This window comes from Falco naumanni, chromosome 18 (assembly GCF_017639655.2).
Source record: "Falco naumanni isolate bFalNau1 chromosome 18, bFalNau1.pat, whole genome shotgun sequence".
NCBI lineage: Eukaryota > Metazoa > Chordata > Aves > Falconiformes > Falconidae > Falco > Falco naumanni.
Window position 1 is genome coordinate 3,572,311 of NC_054071.1, and position 19,722 is coordinate 3,592,032.

Sequence of the window (19,722 nt, forward strand, 5' to 3'; positions counted from 1 at the left end):
TGGCCGATACGTATGTTTTGTGATGCCACAGAATGAAAGTTTTATTTTAAAGACTAATGATTCTTTTGGCTTTTATCAGTGGTTTTTATTTTAGAGTACGTGAATATAGTTGCTGCTCAGAAGACTTTATTAGCTAAGTGGAGCTGCTTATTCAGGCAGGCTACTTGTTGAAGAGATGTACCTGACTTCCTTTGAAGCGTCGTCCACGTGGCTGTCTTGTCTGGCAATGTACTCCCTGACGTTAGATAGACCCGGCACCACGCAGCAGCTCAGAGCACTGCGGTGTATGCCCATGTCCTGAACATCGTACCACTCGTTAGAGTTTTCATCGTAACACTCGACGCTGAAAATTGTGGTAAAACCGTTAAAGCCGCCGATCGCAAACAAAAGATCATCCACCACTTCAATGCCGAAGTTGCTGCGAGGATTGAACATAGTGGGGACTGCGTGCCACATGTTGGTGACTGGGTTGTAAGCCTCCACGCTCCGAAGCCGGCTGTTTCCGTCAAATCCTCCTACCTGTGAAGGCCAAAGGTACGGACTTGAAATAGGCTTTTCCTCACCCGCCGAGCCAGCCAGATCAGTTTGTGCCCAAGAAAGATGGTAACTGGTCCTGCCTCATTGACTTCAGTCTGAGCATTGCTGAGAGCCTGGGACCTCAAGGCGCAATGCTTGCTTATTGCAGACTGCTCCCTTAGGTCTTTCTGGGGCTTCCGCAAGTATTTTGTACAACTGTCAAGATTTTACAGTTCTACAGAGTTTAGATGCAGTGCATGGACGGGATAAACAGGACCAAGCGAACGTTCTGTGCTGCTGACACTATTAGCAGCAGCAGCAAAGAAATTTCTTTGCTGCAGCTGCTTAAAAATCATCCATACATTTTTCATAACAAAAAACATGGAGGTGATAATATTCTCAGGAGGCTTATCAACCGTTCTAGCTCTGACTTTCTTACCTAAACCTCAAGCAACAAGCAAATGCCCAGCCTGAAAATCTAGGGAACGCAGATTAGCAAAAGTACTACGGGTGCTGGGTGGTGGCACGGCAGAGCTGCTGCCTCTCTCTTACCGCGTACACTTTGTTTCCATACGCCATCACGCCTACGCCGCTTCTTCTGCTTCTCATTGGGGCTATATAGGTCCACTGGTTTGTTGTGGCATTGTACGATTCAGCTGTGACCAAGCATTCGTTTCCGTTGAACCCACCGCAGATATACACCTGTTAGAGGAGAAAAAAAAAAAAAAATAGGTGTGAGCGTGGCAGTTATACTCTTGGTGGGAGAGCATGCTGAAGAGAAAATGGTGTGGCTGGGTTTTGGGGGGTTTTCTTCTTGTTTTTAATGGGAATGGAGTTTGAAGTAGTAAAAGCACAGGGAGTTATTCAGGCCAGCAGGGATTTAGACCCTTTATTTCCTGAAGTGCATGAAGCAGGTGGGTATAGCGTTTAATTTGTGGCCACAAGACCAGGCAGCAAGTGGGCTCTTGGTGGTAAGCAGCTCTGGAAGAGTTTAGCACTCTTGTCTGCATCTCCACCACCACGCCAGTCAGTTGCCGTCTCTTAGAGAATTTTATATTGGTAACTCCAGGATTTAATTAATAAGGTTTATGTGACCTTTCTTTTTCTTTCCAATGATGCATCACATTAAAGGGAGCATTTGTTACCTTTCCGGTTCCCACAGCTCCCTTTTTCTATCTAGATGTGGGTAGCTGTCTTTATCGGGTGTGCAGCCCAAGAAGAGGGTCCATATGAAAGGACAGGCATTTGCTTGCCATGTAACACCGCGCACAGATGTTTGTTTGCTTCCTTATCCTGCTCGCCATACTTCAGCCTTAACTGCTTCCAATAATCTCGCGGTCGGTTTACCTTATCATGCAGCACGGTCGCGTTAGCGTCGCTTCTGTGCTCGTTCATGGGGGCGATCAGTGTCCACTGGTTCGTGTCTGGCTCGTAGCGTTCCGCTGTGTTGAGGCGCATGTATCCATCAAACCCTCCCATGGCGTAGATGAAGTTGTTGAGGGTGGCGACGCTGACGTAGCAACGCCGCGAGTGCATGGGTGCAACCTGCTGCCACGTTTTCTTAAGTGGGTCAAACCGCCTGACACTGTTGAAATAATCCGTGCTGTCAAATCCTCCAACAAGGTAGATAAAGCCTTTTAAATAAACGGTGCCATGGTAGGCAAGGGGGCTCTCTTGCTCAAGTGTGATATTCAGCCACTTGTCTGCACGGGCATCATACGTCTCGATAGCGTTGGTTGGGCTCCCCCCGCTCCAGCCTCCGACGGCAAACAGGATGGCATAGGGGAGGCGAGGCCGGCTGAGCACGTTGGAGGAATTGGAGTAAGATGGGCCATACATGTTGAGGTTGTACATTTCTGTCAGCGTGTTTATGATGAGGCCTTTGCACTCCTTGTTGTCCTTCACATAATCGTGCATTTTGACGTTGTTCATGAAGTATTCTGCTTGCATCAGTGCCAGTCGAACCTGAAAAATGCAGAAAGGTGAGAATATTAGCACAGAAGGTTTACACCTTGGTAACCTTTGTGGAATGGTTCCAGCACTGGGTGGCTTTGCTTTCAGGCTACGATGCTGTCTAAAGCTTATTAGAGAACCAGAGAATTAAATATGTAGGTTTTAGCTAACCCAGCAAAGGGTGTGCAGGGGTAAATTGTTCCATTTCATGGCAGGGAGCGTGCCGCTGCTTTGGCACAGTGCTTTCCTGTGCGCCCACCGACGCTGCCCTAACGCATGCTGGTATTTGCATAGCATAGCTTGTCTAGGCAAATGTCACAAACTCTGTGTGTGTAGAGATAACGTTCTGCGTGAACTTTGGCCCTTCCTGGATGTGAGGAACAGTTAAACTTAAGCTCTAAGCGTGAGGAGGTGTGCGCTTCAAAAGTGTGCCCCGTGTCCCAGCGCAGGATCTGCAACCCGTGTCCCAGCGCAGGATCTGCAACCCGTGTCCCAGCGCAGCAATAGCCTAACGGTCTGAAAGCTTAATTCTTTGTGAGCACTGTGAGGGGGCTGCGATTTCCTCTAATTTTACAAGAAAACCAAAGTACCTCTGGCTCAGCTGCCCCCTGCCCAGCTCCGCAGAGCCACCCAGGCCCGCGCCGCAGCAGCACTGACCTGGCCCAGCAGGACAGCGATGTGCTGCCTCCTGTTCTGCGGATCGTGAGCAATCCATTTCAGAATAGCCTCAAACACACCATCTTCTTGTTTCACGTTGAGGTCGTCCTTCCCGATGATGTGTTTTAGCTCGTCGACAGAGAGGTCTAGAAACTCTGTGGACACCCTGGTCAGGTCCTCAAAGTGATGGAGGATGAACTCATAGGCTGCTTTTCGCAGGTCAGGACAGTGGTAATAATTTGTGAGCTTGCAGATGCCAATGCAATTTTCCAAGCATAGCTGGGATTTCAGGAACTCGCAGCACTGTCTGATGATGCCCATGATATTGAACTGGTCTGCTGCCGTTAGCAAACTTTCAACATTGTCAACAGTGATCGGTACTGTCCTGGTGTAGGCGTACTCGATAATAAGCCTCATCATTTCAGATGAAGTGCCGGGGATTTTATATACTCTCTTCTCTGTGGTGTTCCAGCTGCTGGTAAACATAGCCCTGCAAAAACCAAAGCAGTTCTGGTAGGAAAAGCTTTGCTGCGTTAAACCCTGACCCCGTTATCCCCTGTGACTTCTTTCCTGGGCACCAATTTGGGACTGCACGCTGGGAGGCCGTGTAGTTTATTAATTAATGTTTTCCCAGCTGGTTGTTTTAAAAAGGAGACGCTGCCTTTGGCTGTGGACAGAGAGCAACAGGGCGAGTGGTCACCTTGCTTCAACAAGAATGCCAGAGAACGTGTGGGGCAGGAAAACCTCCTGCCCGACGGCAGATAAGCTGGGCTGGCTGGGCTGCCAGCCCTGCACCGCATCCGGGGGTTCCTCAGACACCACGTCCAGAGCTGCTGTTAGATACTAGGTTGTGGATTAATCCTGGTGTCCAGGGGGGTACCAGGGCTACGGGCAACTGCTGGAGTCTTAGTGCTGACATAAGCACCGGAGATGCGCTAAGGTGGTGAGACCCAGGCTGGGAAATTCTGTTTGTCCCCATCCCTTCTTGTTTCAAGCACTGACCTGAAATACTGACTGCAGCTGCAGAGGATGTTCTTGTGAGCGTTGAATTCGACACCATCCACGCTGATGATCACATCACAGAGTTTCCCTTCCAGGCGAAGCTCATTGAAGATGTTGCAAGTCATAGCACTCATCTTCCTCTCCATGTGTGAGGATGAGGATCTACCGGGGTCTAAGCTATCACCCATGTTGAAGCCTGAGGCAGTGGAAGGTGCTTCTCTCTGAGGCGCTTAGAGGTCTCTTAGCTTGCCTGCCAACATCGCCTCTGGAACCCAGCCTGTCTGGTGGTTCTGGAATGCGCCCCATAATGAGGTCACAGATGCAAGGGTGACCTGGAGCCGGCTGCAGCGGTGCCTGGGCTGGCAGGGCTGCAAACCCCTCCCCAGGCAACGGGGTCCTGCTCCTCCCAGGCCCCTCGCTCTAGGGCTGCCCCAGCCTTTCCAGTCCACATTACACCAGACCCTGTACCCACACCCTCTGAATGGCTCCTCTGAGCAAAGACAGCCCTGTGATTCCCCTGCAACCTTTTAATATTATTTCGCCTGGGTATAAAGGTTCCCCAAGAGCATGGAGTGCTTGTGAAGTGCCCTTGTGCCAGCTCACACAGGAGGAGGCTGAGACAGGCTGGCTGATGGCAGCGATGAAGGACAGATGCTCCCGCTGCTCCTTTGGAGCAGTGGAAGGTGCCACACGGAGAGTGAGGGGACAGGGACCCCCATCCTGGTCCTCACTGGCTTAACTCATGGTGCTGCTTTTCCTCTGTGCTTTGCCAGGGCTGTCGGTGCCCCGGTGGGGGTGTCCGCCAGGGCTGTTTGTGCCCCGGTGGGGGTCTCCGTGGTGCGGGGGAGCAGTTGGGGCTTTATCGTGTCACTGTCGGCGTGGAGGGGGGTTGAGTTACGCGAGTTTTGTGGTATCGCTGGGGGAGGTGTGACGGTACAGAGACACCCTTTGCCGTGGGGGTTGTATTATTGTTATCTTTTAATTTTTACTTCCTCTTTCGCCTTCCTGGCTCGGAGCGTGTTGCAGGGGAAACGCAACCGCCAGCGCCGGCACCGGCCGGAGCCGCTTCGGGCGCGGGGGCGCAGCCCCAGCCTGGGAGTGCGGCGGGACCCGGGCACCCCCCCGGGCAGCCCCCTGCCCCCCCCCCAGCCCTGGATATCCCCCCGGGCCCCCCCCCGCCCCCCCCCCCCCCCAGCCCTGGATATCCCCCCAGCCCCACTCCCACCCTGGCCCCGCCCCCATCCCCGCCCCCCCGTCGCTCCGCCCCCTCCCCGCGGCTGCGCGGCCCCGGCCCTGCGCGGTGCGGAGCGATGGTGAGCGCGGGGGTTGCGGGGGCTGCGGGGGGCGGGCCCGAGGGACCCCGAGTTGGGGGTGGGGGGTGTAAAGGCTGGGGCAGGGCTGGCCCGGGGGAAGCGGGGTCCTGGGGAAGGTGGGGAAGGCGGCCGGGGTGGAGAGAGCACAGCGGGGGCTGGAGGGCATCGCCCCCCCCGCAGCTGCGAGGGGTCGCGGGGCGTCACGGAGCGCGGGGGTCTCTGCCCGCAGGTGCCTGAGCTGGAGAAAGCCACGGTCCGCATCCAGCAGCCGGAGCGTGTCCTGGGGACCATCCGCGCCATCAAGGAGCAGGGGATAAACAAGCTGCAGGTACTGGCCCAGTTTGGCTCCAGCACTGGTGAGGCTGGGAGCAGGCAGTGCATCACCCTCACGCTGGGTCCAAGCCTTCATCTGCCTCTTCTTCCTCAGCCTGTCCGGCCAGGGCCTGGCTGCTCCCAGCCCACATGCAAGGGAGCCCCCCCTGCGTTTGGGGTTGCAGAATCCATGGGCGAGAGGGGGGACGGGGCTGGTTTTCCCGTCGAGGCCCAGGCTGGTGGCTCTCCCCAGATGGGCCGTTTTCCTCAGTTATACAAGCTATAAATACAAGCCAATCCCCAGACACCCCCTCCACCCACAGCAATAAGTCAGCAGGATTAAGCCATTTGGTGCTGATAAGAGTGCCACAGTGGGAGGGGTGCTGGCTGTCTCAGACGGGGACATCTGCTTGGTGGCTGGCAGGAGTGGCAAGAGTCTGTGCCCTGCTGCGAGTCAGCACCCTCACGTGAGACCTGCTGGTGCGGGATTTGCATCCGTGCAGGCAGCAGCACCCTTGGCTGGCTGTGGCAGAGGTGCTGGGCGCTGGGATTTGCATCCGTGCAGGCAGCAGCACCCTTGGCTGGCTGTGGCAGAGGTGCTGGGTGCTGGCTCACGTGCACATCTGGTCTCCTCTCGCCTTCCAGGTCATTTCTGACTTTGACATGACGCTGAGCAGGTTCGGATGCAACGGCAGACGCTGCCCCACTTCGCACAGTGAGTGGAGCTCGTTGTTTTTATTGTTGCTAATTCTGTTTGGTTTCCGTGTTTGTGTCCTCAGTCCGTGGCTCCTGCTCTCCGCCTCCCTCCTTTGCCGAGCCTGACTGCTCCGTCTTGTTCTCCCTTGGTCCACCTCTGGGATTTGGCCGCTTGCTCCCAGCCTGCTGCGGGAGCTGTCTCCTGCTCTTGCTGCTTCTCCTTCTACTACTTGCATCACGCTGCTCTCTCCCAGTTGAGCAATGCCCTACGATCAGCACGTGCCGCAGGTTCACGGCCATGTTCACCGCTGTGCCCAGACCCCGTGGCAAGCCTGTGCTCAGCTCCACGTGCTTGTTTTGGGAATTGCTGGCGCTGGAGGTGCAGGATACCTGCCTTTTAGAAAGCCTTTTAATGTTTCTGGGCTATGACGTTGGCATTTTGTTGCCTTTACAGATATCCTGGATAACAGTCGTGTCATCAGTGAGGACGGCAAGAAGAAGGTAGGTGCTGGTTTGTAAGGTGCTGTTTTTTGGCTCTGTGGGTTTTGTCCCTGTCATGCATCTCACTCTTGCCCTGCTCTCTGTCCTGGCAGCAAGGTGCAGCTTGGAGAGCTGTGACGTGAAACACTACAAGCTCTCCAAGCTGCACCTTGCTGCCAGGACAGAGAGCAGGGCAAGAGTCCCGGCTGCATTTCAGCCAGTGTGATGGAAAAAGAAGTTGAAAAGGGAAATTTAATTTGCAATGCTCAGCTGTGGGCATTTCGGTCTGATGAGGGGAGGAAGGGTGTAGGCGTGTGTGTCTGTACGTGCAGTATCTGCAGCAAGGTGAGAGGCAGCCGGGCTGCCGGAGGGTTAACGCTTCCTTCTGAGATCTCCAGATTTGCTCAGAGTGAAGTTGTTTGGTAAAACAGTTTTGGTTGTGTTTTCCGTTAGATCCTTTGGAGGAATTTAGAAATGCTTTTTTGTTGTTGTTGGCTACAGTCTCTTTAGAGGTGACGTTCACTCTGTTCTCTTTCTATCCGTGCAACGCTCCAGCTGAGAGATCTGCTGCACTATTACTATCCCATTGAAATCGATCCCAACCGGACGCTGGAAGAGAAACGTCCGCTCATGGTGGAATGGTGAGTGCTTGTATCTAATGATCTTGACCTTGTCCTGGCAACTTCTTGCCCCCGAGGACTACAAGACACAAGGCTTGAACTGTCTCTAGGCTTGGTGGCCATACCGGGAATTCGTAGTCGTTATTTTTCTGACTGCCTTAAGGCTGCTGCCCAGGAAGCTCACTCTGCTGCCTTTCCCTAGGTGGACCAGGGCCCATGAGCTGCTGTCGCAGCAGAAGATCCAAAAGGGTGACATAGCCCAGATCGTCAGAGAATCGGACGTGATGCTGAGGTAGGGGCTCGGGTTTGGCTGCCTGTGGCCCTTTCCCTCCTGCCACGGTGCAAGCGGGTCTCCTTGCTTTCACCCCGAGCTGTGCCCGGTCTCCACAGCGCGGCAGATGCAAATCTCCCTTCCTGGGGCTGAGCTCCGATCGTGAAAGAGCCAGAAGTCAGCGCCGTGAGCCGCAGCCTCAGCTTCCACCTCCCTTGGGTCTTGGCCGGGAGCTGCCAAGGGGATGGATGATGGGCAGAGAGAGCTGCCTGTCTTGCAGGGTGGGCTAGGGGGGCAGCATGCAGCTCCCCTTGTCCAGGAGGGATTTCCTCTCCACACACTGTAAGTGCTGGGTCTTATCCAGGCCCTTGGCTCAGCATCACATTTTCACCCACAGCTCAAAAACCTGGTGCTAAAACTTGCTCTTAAAGTTGGCCTCGGCAGCGATGGCCCTAAAAGGGGCTCAGGGCGCCTTGGTCTGAGCAGCCGCCGGTCTCAGGGAGGAGGTGGTGTCCATGTCCAGGTTTTCCTGAGCCCAAGCTCCCCTTCTGCATGGAAATCATGTCCCAGCGGACTGGGACTGTTACATGTTTGATCCCACTCCCAACCAGTCTGACCTGTTGCATCTCTCTAACGTCGGGTTCCTGCGTGGGCTGGCAGCACCCCCTCCTGCGGGCATGTGCCGGCATGCTGTGCCCTGTGTCCCTGTCAGAAGCTGGATGTGTGCAGGGACAAACCCATTGCATGCACAGGGAATGCCACAGGAATGCCAGTGCCACCAAAAAAATTTGCAGAGCACGCTTGTTTGGGGAGTCCTGGGCAGAAACAGGAGCCTCGTAGCTGGGCTGAGGGTGCTCACAGCCCACGGTGCTCCGGGCACCTTGCTGCCAGGACAGAGAGCGGGGCAAGAGTCCCGGCTGCATTTCAGCCAGTGTGATGGAAAAAGAAGTTGAAAAGGGAAATTTAATTTGCAATGCTCAGCTGTGGGCATTTTATTCTGTTGAGGAGAGGAAGGGTGTAGGCGTGTGCGTCTGTACGTGCAGTATCTGCAGCAAGGTGAGAGGCAGCCGGGCTGCCGGAGGGGTAACGCTTCCTTCTGAGATCTCCAGATTTGCTCAGAGTGAAGTTGTTTGGTAAAACAGTTTTGGTTGTGTTTTCCGTTAGATCCTTTGGAGGAATTTAGAAATTTGGAGGAATAGAAAAAAAAAAATAGAAAAAAACCACCAAAATTTGTGTTGTTGGCTACAGTCTCTTTAGACATGATGTTCACTCTTTCTGTGCAACGCTCCATTGTTTATGCATATATATATATCTATAAACATGCAATACCGTGTAACGGACACTTCTGCCCTAGGGATGGATTCAATGAATTATTTGATCAGCTGCACAAGTACAACATTCCCCTGTTCATCTTCTCGGCTGGCGTTGGTGACATCCTTGAAGAGATTATCCGTCAGGCCAACGTCTTCTACTCAAACGTCAACGTGGTGTCCAACTACATGGACTTCGATGATAATGTGAGTTTCTGCGTCACGTTTGTGTGGTGGGCTGGCGAAGAGGAGAGTTGTCGGGCGAATCGAGGGCTGCAAGATGTTTAACGGAGACACTACTGGGTTAAAAGCTGCTGGTTGACATCTCTAATTAGGTATTCGATGGCTGTAGATGGAGCTGACCCTTTGCTGGGTCCCAGCAAAGCCCGAGAGGCTGGTCGTGGCCTCCTGCCCCGTTTGTGCTGTGCCTTCAAGGGCTGCGAGCTGCTGCCACCCTAGCAGCCCCCTGAACATCAGCCCTGGGGGGTGGTAGAGGTTCCCTGTCCTCACGGGGAGCTGGGGCAGCAGTAAGAGCGGGGACAGATGAGGTGGGCAGGCAGGGTGCGGGGACAGCTGAGCATCGGCTCGCAATCTCGGGGACTCCTCGCCTTTCAAACTTGTTTTTTTGGTGGCGGAAAGGGTGCTGCTGTCTCTGTGTCCGGCGCTGTGTGCTCCATCCTGGTGCAGGGTGAGGATGGAGTTAACTGACCACAGAAGTCTCTCCTGAGCTGAAGGCCAGATGTCCTTTAAAGCAGTGTGGAAGGCTTTTTGTTGATGTACTAAAGCCTGAAAAGTCCCAACGCACATTAGAAAATTGCACGTCTCTTACAATGAAGCCCTCTGTTCCCACGGGTGGTATGTTGGGACAGACAGTCCTCGGGGGAGCATGGGACAGCGTGACAGTGCTGCCTACTGCTGGGGTCCTGCTGCGCCCTGGGGCTCCCCTCACTGCAGCTTTCCGTGGCCCCTGACCAGCTCCAGGGCAGCGTCTCCATCCTTGGGTTTGGTCTCCCCATCTGGGAAGGGGTTGCCCTGCAGAAGGGGGCTCCTGGGGACTGTCCCCAGCTGTTTCATGGCTGCTGGGTTTCCACACTCCTTGGAACACACCTAGAGCTGGTGCCCTGTGAGCATCCCCCCCCCCAGTTTGCCCGTTCCAGAAAGGGTGCTGAGGCTGCGGCACGGCGAATGGTTTGCTGCGGGATCAGCCTGTCTTGTTTGCACAGGGAGTCCTCACGCGTTTCAAGGGACCTCTCATCCACACCTACAACAAGAACAACAGTGTCCTGCAGGGTACGGAGTATTTCCAGCAGCTGAGCACTAGGACGAGCATCATCTTGCTGGGGGACTCCATGGGGGATCTGACAATGGCAGATGGCGTTCCCAGTGTGGAGAACATCCTCAAAATTGGCTTTCTCAATGACAAGGTGGGTGTGAGAAGCAGTCGTCTTGCTTCCGCGCCAGCCTTCCCCAGGTGCGAAGCCTCGGGGGACAGCGGAGAGGGGCAGGCAGCTGTCCCAGTGATTCAGGGGGTGCAAGAGATTCTGCAAGCTGCTGTGGGGTGCATGGAAGGACTGGGGGTGTCTGCTGAGCTCCCAGTGCGCCTGGGGCTTTGTCAGGGTGGTTATTGACCCCTCTTCGGTAGCATCAAGACGCGAGGGCTGTGGGGGCAGCATCTTTGTTCCCAGCCACTGGTGTTGATGGTCCTCTCCTCTCTCTGTGGCGCTCTCTTCTCCTCCCCCATCCCCACGGCCACCCTGCAGGTGGAAGAGCGGAGAGGGAAGTACCTGGATGCCTACGACATCGTGCTGGAGAGCGATGAGACCCTGGATGTGGTCAATGGGATTCTCCGGTACATCCTTACTGAGACATGAGCTGGGAAGGCAGCATCCCAGCTCCGGCCCCTCCGCAAGGCGCCTGGGCAGTGAATGTCCTTCCCTGGACAAAGCTGGACTAGATCTGGTACCTGCTGCGCTCCATCCTGACCTGACGCTGGGCAGGCTCCCTGCCCTGGCTGCTGTGTGTTGCGCACATCCTGCCCTCACGCACCCTCTTCGGTCCACGCTGGAGCAGGAGGGGTGAGGTGGAGGAAACTGCTTCACTCCCTTTACCCCAGCTGTGCCCATCCCACCCGGGCTCCATCCCACCGGGGCTCCATCCCACTCAGACTTTATCCCTGCCGCTGCCCAGGGCCACAACAAACCGTTCCATGTTTCAGGTACGGAAACGGAGACCGTTTGCTGTGGTTTGAGGACAGAACCTGTTTTAGATGAAAGCTGTTTAGTTTTATTGTGTTTCTGTCTAAGAAAACAAGACGAACTCTCATCCTGCTTTCTGTGGGCTTCAAAGCGCCCGGGCTGCGCTCCAGTGGTGCTGGCACAGCACCCAGCACCACGCACCCCACGCAAACCCTGCGGTGCCCTGGCCCCCGTGCCATGCTATCCCTCTTGCTCCATTACAGTTCTTGCTGGGAAAAAAAAACCAGCCAACAAGGCTTTTCCAGTCATCCCCGGAGGGCTGTGGAGCTCATCTGATGCTGCTGCACGAAGCAAGGATTAAGTTCATCTGTGGAGGGTTTTGGGGGGGGGGTGGGGGGTCCAGCAGCAGGCTGGGTGCTCCCAGCAGCGCGTTTGCAGCCCACTGGTGTGGATGGGGAGGAGAGGCTGATGGCATCATTCTGTTTTTTTAAGGAATATTTTAGCTAACTGCGTGTGTGTCATAAACTTCTGGGCTGATCCTGGGCTCTCAGAGCAGCGGTAGGAAAAAAACTCTCTTATTTCTGTGTAACCTCTGGTAACATGAAGGGTAAAGCTGTGACAGCCCAGATTCAGCACGGGGCAAATTCTGACCTTGACGTGAGAAACTGCTTTTATGTCCCGTCCCGCCGCCTGTGCTGGTGGCAGCAGGAGCCTGTGCTGGTGCAGGATGAGCCCCGACACCAGCTCTTTGGGGACCAGTACACAGCCCAGGGTGGTAGCCCCTGCCCTGCTGCCCAGGGGCTGTGCTCCACCTGACGGATGAATAAATGTGACTTCTGAAAGCGCAGGCTGCATTCCCCTCCTCAAAATAAAGAATCTTGGCTAAAGCTGAGTTTGTACCCAGCGCCCAGGGGTTGGGGCTGGAGCCGCGCTGCTGCCCAGCTCCAGGTTGTCCCCATCCCTGCCAGCGCCCGCCGGCTGTCACCTGGAGCTCCGTCTGCCTTTGCTGGGGGATGCCAGGAGCAGAGTTTGGGTTTCTCTCTCTCCTGCCTGATCCGGCAGGTGCTGGAGCCTGAAATCCCCCTGGGCACCGCGCTCCCAGGGACCGGCGAGGCGAGGCTCTGTGCCGCTGCCCCGACATGCAGGAATATTTCACGGCAAATTAACCTGACACAAAGGCCAACTCCGTGGAAACCAGTAGAAGTTATTTATTTGGTGCAAGGTAGAAGTTGTCGTTTGAGGGGTTCGCCGTGACCCTTTGCACTGTTCTCTTCTTGAATTTCTTTTCTCTTGCTCTGCAAGACGCATTGTGCGAAAGCTTTTATTGCTGGCGGGAGGTGATGGAGCCGTGCTGGTCACAACTGGCAAACCCGAGAACGCCGAGTTAATTAGCTGCATTCAGGTATCAAAATAAAGTTGGGTTGATTTTTTCTCAGTCACTGAGGGCTGTGGCTGCAGGGCAAGGAGGATGCAGATGGGGACGATGCTGCTCCCGGAGGGCCTGGGTGGGAGAGGTTTTGTGGTTTCCTTCTCCCAGCTGACAAGTTTGCCAGGTCCCATCCCTGCTGTCTCCAGGGGCCCAGGATTTCTGGAACAGCGGCTGCCTGTAGGATATCGGGATTTTGCTCTGGGAACCTGAGCCCCTTGCCCCAGGGAGGAGGGCAGCGGGGAGCAGAGGCTGGGCCAGCAGCAGGGACCAGAATGAAAGGCTTCTCTTTATTTCTCTTCTCTAAAGAATTTTATATGTGTGCATAAAAAAAAAAAAAACAACCCAACACCCAAACCCTATCCCTAAACTACAAAATGCTGCAGTAGAAGAGGGGAAGCCCCCAAGTGCCCACCCCAGGAGGCAGCACGGGCAGGCGAGGAGGCTGGAGCAGGACGTGCAGTCGCTGGCTGAGGATGAAGGGGTTCGGGGAGGGGATGCTGCTGTCCCGGCCCTTCCGCAGGAGCTGGGAGCAGGGGGTCGAAACGGGGTTTGGCAGTGGAGCGGGGCAGGGCAGGGGTCCAGAGCCCCCCCTGGCATCCTCGGTCCCGCTCCGTGGCAGGGGTGGTGTCAGCAGAGCTGGGGGGCACGAGGGGATGGCACTGGTTGGAGCACGGGGGCTACCGGCCCCGGGGTATCAAGGCTCCCAAGAAAATGGGTGTTTCCCATCTTCTTGCCTGGGTTTGTTAGCTGGGGGGTGGTGAGTTTTCTTGCCCAGGAGGAACAAGATAAAAACCCCTCAGTTAAATAATAGGGGGCAAAAAAATCAAAATATGCCCTCCTGCAGGGCTGGGGGGGGGGGGGGGCCAGGGGTGGATTCCTGGGGCAGCTGGTGGGGGAGAGCGGCCATGGCACGGCCAGGATGAGTTCTGTCTCCAGGGGAGAGCAGGGTCTGTTCCTTAGAGCTCCTCGTGGATCTTCTCCTGGTCCTCGTCCGACTTCAGCTTCAGCTCCTCGGAGGTGATCTTCCCGTCCTGGTTGCGGTCCTGGTTCCTGAACATGTCGGCGATGACTTTCTCTGGGTCGGAGCTGGGCATGAGGCGACCTTTCCCTTCTGCCACCTGGGTCTTGATGAAGGTGGAGAACTGCAGCAAGGAGAGGGGAGAGATCGTGGAATCACAGGATGGCTTGGGTCAGAAGGGACCTTGAAGATCATCTAGTCCACCCCCCTGCCATGGGCAGGGACACCTGCCACCAGCCCAGGTTGCTCCAAGCCCCATCCATCCTGGCCTTGAACACTTCCAGGGATGGGTCTTTGGTCCATGCAGCACCGGCACGGCAGGGAGCACCGTGACCCGCGCCATGGGCAGCAGCCAGGCAGCCGTTGGTGTCCCTGCATGGTCACAGCCCTGCCCGCATCCAGCAGTGATGCTCTGGGCTGGGGTGCTTTTCCTGCACAGCTCTTCAGGCTCCCGAGTGCCCAGGGACACCCTCCTTTGGGTGCTGCTGCCCAGGGTGGGGTCCCCTGCGCCCCCACGTCCTCCCGCACCCCGTAACCCTGCGGTCTGGCGGTGCCCTCGCTCACCTCCTCAGCGGGGATCTCCCCATCCTTGTTCAGGTCCATCTGCTCGTAGAGGCTCGCCGGTGGCTCCCCGTGCCAGATGAAGAGGTACCCCTCGGGGACCCCCTCCTCCATGGAGATGAGCTCCACCTCGAAGCGGAGCACAGCGCTGCCTGGCACCCCCCGCGCTGAAAAGACGAGTGATGGAGGAGCTGCCGCACCTCGGGGGAGCTCAGCAAAGCGCTGGGAGAAATGCCCCCAGCCCCCCCCACTGGGGTGAGGGGGTGAAGGAGCCCAGCAGGGGTCCAGCAAGGCAGGACCCCCCCGGTTTGCATTGCGCGGGCAGCCGCACGCCGCTCCCCTACCTCCGCTCTCGCCGTGGCCCAGGTGGGGGGGGATGATGAGCACCCGCCTCTCCCCCGCGCACATGTTGAGGAGGCCACTGTTCAGGCCCTCGATCACCTTGTTGGCCCCCAGGGTCACCTCCTGGGGCTTCTCGTAGTCGTGGCTGCAGGAGGCACAGGGGGGACCACGCAGCTGAGAAAGCCCCTCGGACCCCGTGGGCAGCCCCGCCATGCCCCAAATCACATCCCTTCCACCCCAAAATCCATCGCCCGCCACCCCGGCATGCCCTGAGCTTCCACACCCTGGATCCATCCCACTATGCCGTGAGGTTCCACACCCTTGTGCCCCTACACCCCAACCCCCTGCGCCCTCCATCCTGCAGTGCCCCCCAACCCCACACCCTCCACCCTGCTGCACAGCCATGGCTGGTGCTGCCCCTTGTGAAGAGCTGACGCTCCCAGCGCTGCTCCGGTGCCCGTCCGCCCCCCCCCCAGCTCAGCGCCTGGCAGGATCTGGCCCTGTGAAGGATGTAAAGGTGGGCTCGGGGCAGCCCGGGAGCGCGCACGCACGAGGAGAAGAGCCTGGTGCCGTCCAGCAGGGAGCAGTTGTAGTGGTAGCGGACGAAGTCCCTGTCGCGGGTGGTGATGTTGCAGCCCTCGGGCCGGTACACGGTCTCAATCTCCACTGGGTCCGCAGGGTTGTGGAAGTCGATGATGTGAACATCAAAGATGAGCACGGCTGAGCCGGGAATTTTATCCCCTGGAAAAGAAGGGCAAGAGGAGCTGCTGGGAGAGCTGCTGGAGCGCCACGGGGCCGGTAAAGCCGTTCCCTGCTTCTTCTCATGCCCCACGACGTGTCCATCCCTCGAAGCCCCAGCTCTGCACACTGGTATCAGCTGTGTCCCTGCCCACGATGCCCCCCACAGCGCCCAGAGCCCCGGGGATGGTGGTGGCCCCTGCAGTGAGGAGCTGGCCCTGCTTGGCCAGCGCTTCCCTGATGTCAGCCCCGCAGTGTGCCGGTGTACAGGGCTGGAGGAGGGGGTGCCACAGCCCCCAGCCCCACCATGCAGGCATGCCGGCCCCTGCGGGGCTGCCCTTTACCTGCTCCGTTCTCCCCATAGGCCAGGTGTGGGGGCACGACCACCCGCCGCCTCTCTCCCACGCAGACCCCTTGCAGGCCCTGGTCCATGCCGGGGATGATGTAGCCCTTCCCGATATAGGTGTTGTAGGTGTGATTGCGGGAGTAGCTGCAGCGAGAGAAGCCCCCCAGCATTGTCATGCAGGAGATCCTGACCCATCAGCCTCCCCCCAACCCCCACACCCCAGCCCGACCCTCCCAGCCTCTGCTGTGCTCCCCCAGGAGCCAAACCTTGCCCCTAGAGATGCAGCAAACAGGGGTGGTCTTTTTTAGCCTATTTCATGCCTGTTACGACCCTCTCCTCCCCCTCCCCCTCCAATTCTCCACCCCCTCCTTGCAGCCGAGCAATGGGGCAGGAGAGGACACCAGAGGACATCAGGGCATCTCCCTGCTCAACCGCTTCGCCCCCCACACCTGGAGTCGAAGAGTGTCCCGTCCATGAGCGTGCCGTTGTAGTGGTAGCGGACGAAGTCCCCGGTCACAGCTCTGCGCTTGCACGACTCCGGCACCTCCAGGTGCTCCAGGAAGACGCCGTCCTTGGGGTTGTGGAAGTCCACCAGCAGCACACTGAACACCAGAGATGCCTGCGGCGGGATCACAGTCCCTGGGGAGGGGACACGGGTCAGCCCAGACAAGGGTCCTGGTGGTGGGGGTCTCCACGCAGAGCTGGGAGGGAAGGGGCCAGGCACGACGGGGCGATGCCTGACTCACCGTAGCCCTTCTCCCCATACGCCAGGAACGGGGGGGATGATGATGCTCCTCTTCTCCCCAGCGCACATGCCCAGCAGCCCCTGGTCCATGCCCTTGATCAGCCAGCCGGTGCCCACGTAGGTGTCGTAGGTGCTGTCTTTGCTGTAGCTGGTGGGGAGGAATGAGAGGGGGACGGGGGGACGGCTCTGGGGCCCCGCCAGCTCCCCCAGCCTGAGCAGTGCCATGCGGGAGGTTGCTCTGGGGGCCACGGAGCTCCACCGGCCCTGCCGAGGTGCGGGAAGAGAGACCACGGAGGGGGGAAGGCTGCTCCGACTGGGGTGCAGCGTGGGGCCCCCGTGTCCTCCCGCAGGCCGGTGTCCCCTGGTCACTGCCATCCCTGGTGCCCCCAGCCCCAAGTTGCAGGGCGCATCCAAGCTGCAGTGCCCCGTGTCCCAAGGCAATGGTGCATCCCAGCGCCAGTCCCCCGTACCTGGAGTCGAAGGGGGTGCCATCCAGCAGCGTGCCGTTGTAGTGGTACCGCACGAAATCGGAGTTCTCCACCGTGCGGTTGCAGTGCTCCGGTTTGGACAGGGTGGTGATCTGCAGCTTGTCGTTCTTGTTCCAGATGTCCAGCATGATGACATCGAAGTACAAGGTGGCGTCTGGGGGGATCAGCCCCGCTAAAGGGGCAGCAGCGAGGACAGAGCATCTTAGAAGGGACCGGTGCCGAGCCCAGGCAAGGCGAGGGCTCTGTCCCCTAAAGCCCCCCAAGCCCGGTGCTGCTCGGGGCTGCTGGCCACGCGTGCCAGCCCCTGGGAAAGCAGCAGACCCCCGGGGGGGCAGGACCCCTGTCTGGCAGGGAAGCCCTGCTTAGGCACCGCTTGCCCTGGCAATGGAGCTGCCCTTTGCCAGCTGGGCACCGGACCCCCGACCCCCCTAATGCTGGCCCTGGGGGGTTTGCTTCCTCCACCCCCCCACCGTGCCGCAGCCCCTTACCCACACCAATGCTGCCGTAGCCCAGGTGGGGGGGCACGATGAGGTGACGCCGCTCGTTCACACACATGCCCTGCAGCCCCCGGTCCATGCCGGTGATCAGCCGCCCGACGCCCACCACGCCAGCCACCGTGGCCCCTCGGTCGTAGCTGGGGCGAAGGGACAGACCCGTCAGCGGCACGGCAAAGGGTGAAGCCCCCAAAGCCGCCTCTGCTGGGGGTGCTCAGTGCCAGCGCTGAGGGCTCAGGGTGGATCCAGAGCCAAACCACAAACCCTGCAGACATGGAGGGATGACGCAGGGCTCCCTGGCGCCTGCCCACCGTAGGGACAGAGTGGGGGGACAGGGCTGCCCCCTCCCCAGGGGTACACATAACCCACCGCAGCCAGCGGGTCCCTGTGCTGCAGGCAGAACCCACAGCTCAAACACGTTGATCCTGACGGGATCAATCCTGCACTGCCCGGGGCGGAGCTGCCTCCCGCAGCACCGGTCAGGGCTCTGGCCTGACCCTGCACCCAGCACCCTGGAGGCAGGGGAGTGCAGATCAGACCCCCTTGGTGCAAAGGAGGTGGGTGATGCTTTCAGGTGGGACCAAACCCATCACAGCCGGCAGCTCCCGGGCTTTCTGCTGCTTCCAAATCATTTTGCATATGGCACATTTGGAGCTTTATGCAGCAAGGAGGAAAGAAGACATCCCAGGCCTCATTTTTAAACTGCAGATTTGTTTTTATTTTAAAATCTTCAAGTACTCCAAGAAACAACTGGGGCTATTTCAGATAAATTGAAATCCTTCATCCCCTTTAATGTGCAGCTGATGCTTTCTCCTGGCAGCACACTGCAGTCCTCAGGACAAGCAATGATTTTAGCAGCAAATATCCCCAGACCCCCACCACATCTGGGGCGCACAGCAGCAGTGGCCGTGCACGGTGCAGTTACTTTCTCCCCCATTCATGCTCGCAAGAAAGATAAGACACAATAAACCGGAGCAGGACCCCTTTGCTTTACAGGGCTCTGAAAAACGCCTGCCTGGAAAGTTTTTGTTCCTACGTGGGGCTGGAGCCCCAGCACAGCCCATTTAGTTTTCCTCCTTTTGCTGTGTCCCTGATTCTCCCCCTGCTCGTGGCGGTGCAAATCAGGGGCTGCACCAACACAAACACGGATTTCTAGCCAGCGTGAGCGGAGCAGGATTGGTGCATGGGCTGAGGAAAACTAAGACGAGCCAGAGCGAAGCCTCTTTGGTAATGAACGGGTTTCATTCCGCTGCTGCCACGTTTCAAAGTGCTTTACGTGTTTTCCCTGCCTGTGCAGCACATGCAAATACATGTTGCTGAATGAAAACCATCTCGCTTAGGGCCAAATCCTGCCCGTGCCTGAGACAGGCTTCCCAGCACCCTGCAGCACCCCGGAACTGAGGCACACACAGGGGTCCCCAATGGGCAGGGGGGGCTGCTGCAAAACCCAGGGTGGCAGCACGGGTGCTGGGCAGGGGCTGCTGGAAAAGGGTGGGAAGGGGCTGCAGCCGCGGGTAGGGGGGCTGTGCTCTGCAGCTTCTTGGGGCCACGCCGGGGCCCCCCAGGCTGACACGTGTACAGGGCTCGCTGGGCTCCCTGTCCTCACCCCCAGCACCCGCCGAAAGCCCTCCTTGGGGTCAAAGCTGCGGGATCCGGGGCCAGCCCAAGCAGGGGCTACCGGCTCCTCGCCATGCTGGCCCTCGGGGATGTGCCGGGGTGACAGGCACGCGGCTGGGGGGGAGGCATGCAGGGGTCCCCTCCGCAGCACGCGGCAGCCGGGGCCGCATGCATCCCGTAAAGAGCCGAGGGCTATACCTGGAGTCAAACTTTTTGCCATCTTTAAAGGTCCCATTGTAGTGGTAGCGAATGAAATCCCCCATCTGGACTTCCCGCAGGCAGATTTTGGGGATATAGTATCTGTCTATCACCACGTCTTCCAGGGGGCCGGGGTCACCCAGCCCCAGGACCCCCAGGATGCTCAGGAGGAGGACGAAGCTGCCGGGGGACATGGCGCTGGGAAGCTGCCGGAGGCGGAAAGGCACGGGTGGGGGGAGGGAAGGCGGGGGGGTGGGGCCCGGCCGCCCCTCCCCGCAGGATTCCAGCCCAGCTGGAATTTCTGTACACGTGGACCCCGGGCCTGGCACGATGGCCAGCCACTCTCCCACCATCAGTCGCCCCACGGCATCGCCGGGGCAATTATTCCCCCCAGGAAAAGTCACAACCACGAAGCTCCATG

General features: G+C 57.9%; 3 protein-coding genes across 4 annotated transcripts; 1 reads left to right on the top strand and 2 right to left on the bottom strand.

Moving 5' to 3' along the window:
• Nucleotides 1–147: 147 nt before the first annotated feature.
• KLHL10 (kelch like family member 10) lies at nt 148–5,276 on the bottom strand. Its single transcript, XM_040617754.1, has 5 exons — nt 4,129–5,276; nt 3,127–3,616; nt 1,864–2,481; nt 1,069–1,218; nt 148–519 (listed from the first exon to the last, which is right to left on the bottom strand). Exons 1-5 carry the CDS (start codon nt 4,314–4,316, stop codon nt 148–150), a joined length of 1,818 nt encoding a protein of 605 aa, XP_040473688.1. The 5' UTR covers nt 4,317–5,276.
• Nucleotides 438–12,167, top strand: NT5C3B (5'-nucleotidase, cytosolic IIIB). Of its 2 annotated transcripts, none has more exons than XM_040617215.1 (9): nt 438–534; nt 5,671–5,769; nt 6,399–6,468; nt 6,904–6,950; nt 7,485–7,570; nt 7,752–7,841; nt 9,175–9,337; nt 10,354–10,554; nt 10,891–12,167. In XM_040617215.1, the coding sequence occupies exons 3-9, from the start codon at nt 6,417–6,419 to the stop codon at nt 10,999–11,001; spliced, it is 750 nt and encodes a 249-aa protein (XP_040473149.1). In that variant the 5' UTR covers nt 438–534; nt 5,671–5,769; nt 6,399–6,416; the 3' UTR covers nt 11,002–12,167. The 2 variants fall into 2 exon arrangements, with proteins under 2 accessions (XP_040473149.1, XP_040473148.1); XM_040617214.1 differs by lacking the exon at nt 438–534 and adding an exon at nt 5,385–5,441.
• On the bottom strand, nt 11,553–19,520 carry FKBP10 (FKBP prolyl isomerase 10). Its single transcript, XM_040617211.1, is given in 11 exon segments — nt 11,553–13,896; nt 14,337–14,500; nt 14,678–14,820; nt 15,227–15,416; nt 15,758–15,903; nt 16,209–16,398; nt 16,506–16,539; nt 16,541–16,652; nt 16,975–17,164; nt 17,481–17,626; nt 19,302–19,520. Coding segments are annotated over 11 exon segments (1,695 nt in total). The 5' UTR covers nt 19,496–19,520; the 3' UTR covers nt 11,553–13,710.
• Between the last annotated feature and the right edge of the window lie 202 nt (nt 19,521–19,722).